Source organism: Malus sylvestris, chromosome 2 (assembly GCF_916048215.2).
Source record: "Malus sylvestris chromosome 2, drMalSylv7.2, whole genome shotgun sequence".
Classification (NCBI taxonomy): Eukaryota; Viridiplantae; Streptophyta; class Magnoliopsida; order Rosales; family Rosaceae; genus Malus; species Malus sylvestris.
The window spans coordinates 31,229,131-31,232,319 of NC_062261.1; the positions used below are offsets into that span (position 1 = coordinate 31,229,131).

At 43.1% G+C, this 3,189-nt stretch overlaps 1 protein-coding gene across 1 annotated transcript; it reads right to left on the reverse strand.

Annotated features, from left to right (window-relative positions):
• Positions 1-1,354: 1,354 nt before the first annotated feature.
• LOC126603009 (uncharacterized) lies at positions 1,355-2,387 on the reverse strand. Its single transcript, XM_050269787.1, has 4 exons — positions 2,274-2,387; positions 2,087-2,204; positions 1,835-1,995; positions 1,355-1,750 (listed from the first exon to the last, which is right to left on the reverse strand). Exons 1-4 carry the CDS (start codon positions 2,385-2,387, stop codon positions 1,355-1,357), a joined length of 789 nt encoding a protein of 262 aa, XP_050125744.1.
• Positions 2,388-3,189: the final 802 nt, after the last annotated feature.

The window sequence follows — 3,189 nt, forward strand, 5'->3', positions numbered from 1 at the left end:
ATCGTTAAATCATGCTTTTCTAGAAGGGGTCCACTCACCGTACACCGTTAGTGCAAAGCTATACCAAAAAGAATAACGGAACGCCGCTATTAATTTCACCTATGCACATAAAGGGTACATTTAGTCAACTCTACTAAAAAAACTTAATTTGAGAAAACGGACGTCGGAAACGGGTTCAGGACATCGAAATTAGCCTAGGAAGGGTCCTGTAAGAAAACACAAAAAGTCAATGGTCAAAGTCAAAGGGTCCGGGTTTGGGTCAGTGGGCTGGTACCCGGCCCAAGGGAAAAGGGTTTAGGGTTAATGGACTTAGGGTTTGGCTGAAAGCCCAAGTTCTATTAGGCCCTAAGACCTTAACCTCTGGGCTTTAACTCACACGGGCCCAGGCTTAATGCCTGGCCCAAACGAAAGAGCTTTTTGGGGTTGGGTCAACAGGCCAAAGGCCCTAATGGAAACAGTCCAAAGGCCTTTTGGGTTTTAAAACAATTAAAATAAAAATGAAATGAAAAAGGATTTTGGGCTGGATTCTTAACGGGCCTAAAGCCCGATGGTCTTGAAACGGCCTAAAGGTTTGGGTGTCGATGGAGGAGCAACGCCGGAGCTTCCCCAGCTCCGGGCCGACAGTCACACACCTCTCTAGGCTACAATCTAAGCACAAAAAGGAAGCACAAGGTGAGAGGAGTAATTTGATACCTTTGGTTTACCGTGAAACGGCCGGTGGTGGTCGGAAAACCTCTTGACACACACGGGCTCGCCGGAGATGGGTTTTCGTTTCCCCGAGCTGATATCATTTTAAAACCTTGACAACAACGAGTACAACACTTAATAATCTCGTCCACGCATCAATCTAAAACAGATAGAGAAAAACTCGAGGCTTACCTAGCCGAAAAGATAAGAAAATCTCGCCGAAGAGTTCCTGGGTTTCGTCGTCCTCGCAGTGATGGGAGAGAGAGAAAACTGATGAGGGTTGATGGTGGTGGTGTTTACCACTTCGAGCAGGTGGTGCGATTGTGTGTTGGTGGTCACGATGAAAGATAGGAAGAGTGAGGGTTTCGAGAGAGAGAAGGGAGTGAATGCAGAGAAAGAGAACTGAAAGTAAGAGAGAGAAAGAAAAAAAAGGATCACGGGGTGGGGGAAAAAAGAGAGAAATGGGGAGTGCTGGGGTGTTGCCACGTGGCAACTTGAGGGTTGAGAGGAAATCCCACTTTTAGTTCTAGATTGGGTAAAGAACTAGGGATTAAATTGATAATTCCATTAAACTTTTAGAAAAAATTACGAAATTATACATATAAGTAGGGGTAGGGTGTAACAATCTACCCCCCTTATAAAAATTTCGTCTCTGAAATTTACAACCTTAACCAAATAAAAACGAATACTGACTCCTCATCAAATCCTCTGTTTCCCACGTCGCTTCCTCAACATCGTGGTTCCTCCAAAGCACTTTCACCAACGAAATCACTTTGTTCCTCAACACTTTATCCTGTCGGTCAAGGATAGCCACTGGTTCTTCGACATAGCTAGCATCCTGATTTACTTCCAGCAGCTCTAACTGAATGATATGAGAGAGATCTGGTACATATTTTCGAAGAATAGAAACATGGAAAATGTTATGAATCAAGGACAACTCTGGTGGTAGCTCCAACCTATAGGCAACTAGACCAATTCTCTCAATAATCTGGTAGGGACCGATGTATCGAGGACTCAACTTTCCTGGCTTACCAAAACGAACTACCCCCTTCCAATGAGACAACTTCAAGATCACAAAGTCAACAACCTTATACTCACAGTCCCTGGAATGTTTGTCCGCAATGCTTTTCTATCGGTCTTGTATTGCCTTTAGATTTCTCTTAATCGGTTGGATGTTAGCCTTGGTGGTGTCCACAATCTTTAGTCCCATTAACACCCGTTCGCCGACCTTTATCAAACACAACGGCGTCTGACACGCTTTCCCATACAAAGCCTCATAAGGTGCTATGCCGATACCCCTAATGATAGCTGTTATTGTATGAAAACTCAACCAACGGCAGATAGCTATCCTAACTACCCTTCCATTGGAGAATAGACACTTTCAACAACAACTAAGTACCCATGGCAGTATTAAAAGCTTTCCAAAACCTGGAAGTAAACCTGGGATCTCTGTTTGAAATAATGGGGATGGGTACACCATGAAGTCTGACAATATTATCGATGAACAACTTTGACAACTTCTCCAGTGAATAGGTTTATCAAACAGGCAAGAAGTGAACGGTCTTACTGAGTCGATCTACAATTACCCAAATGCCGTCAAATCTCGACGGTGTCCTCGACAAACCATACACAAAATCCATAGTGATGTCTTCCCATTTCCATATGGTATCGAAAGATTTTGCATTAGTCCCCCAGGTCATTGTCTATCAGCCTTCACCTGTTGACAAATGATACATCTACTCACATAATTCGCCACATCTCGTTTCATTCTAACCCAATAATAGAACGGGCGGATAGTGCGATATAGTTTGGTGCTTCTCGGATGCATGGCATATGCTAAAATGTGCGCTTCATCCAGGATTTCCTTCTTCACTGCTTCATTATCCTAAGGCATGTACAACCTGTTTTCCAACATCAAGGCTCCATCTTTTCGAATATTAAAATCTTTCCTTTTTCCCTCCAAAATTAGTCTCTTTATGTCAGCACATTCCTGATCGAGGTCCTGGGCTTCTCTGACCATATCCACCAAAATAGATCTAACCTGAAAGTGTGCCAACCAAGCTCTTTGATCACCCGGTTTCACAGTAACGCCCATTTCTCGAAGAGAAAATAGTAGCAGAACATGGATAGCCCTAAAAGATGCAAGTTGTCCGTGATATTTCTGACTCAGTGCATCCGCCACTACATTGGCATGCCCGGGATGATATTCGATCGTGTAGTTATAGTCAGTGATAAGTTTCATCCATCTTATCTGCTTCAAGTTTAAATCTTTTTGCGTAAAGATATATTTGAGCCTCTTATGATCAGTGAAGATACAACACTTCTTGTCATACAATGTCTCCATATTTTTAGAGCAAACACCATTGCGCCAAGTTCCAAATCATGAGTGGGATAGTTTCTTTCATGAGTCTTGAGCTGCATGGAAGCATAGGCAATGACTTTCCCATGCTGCATCAATACACAACCCAAACCTGATAGAGATGCATCCGCGTAGATCTCAAA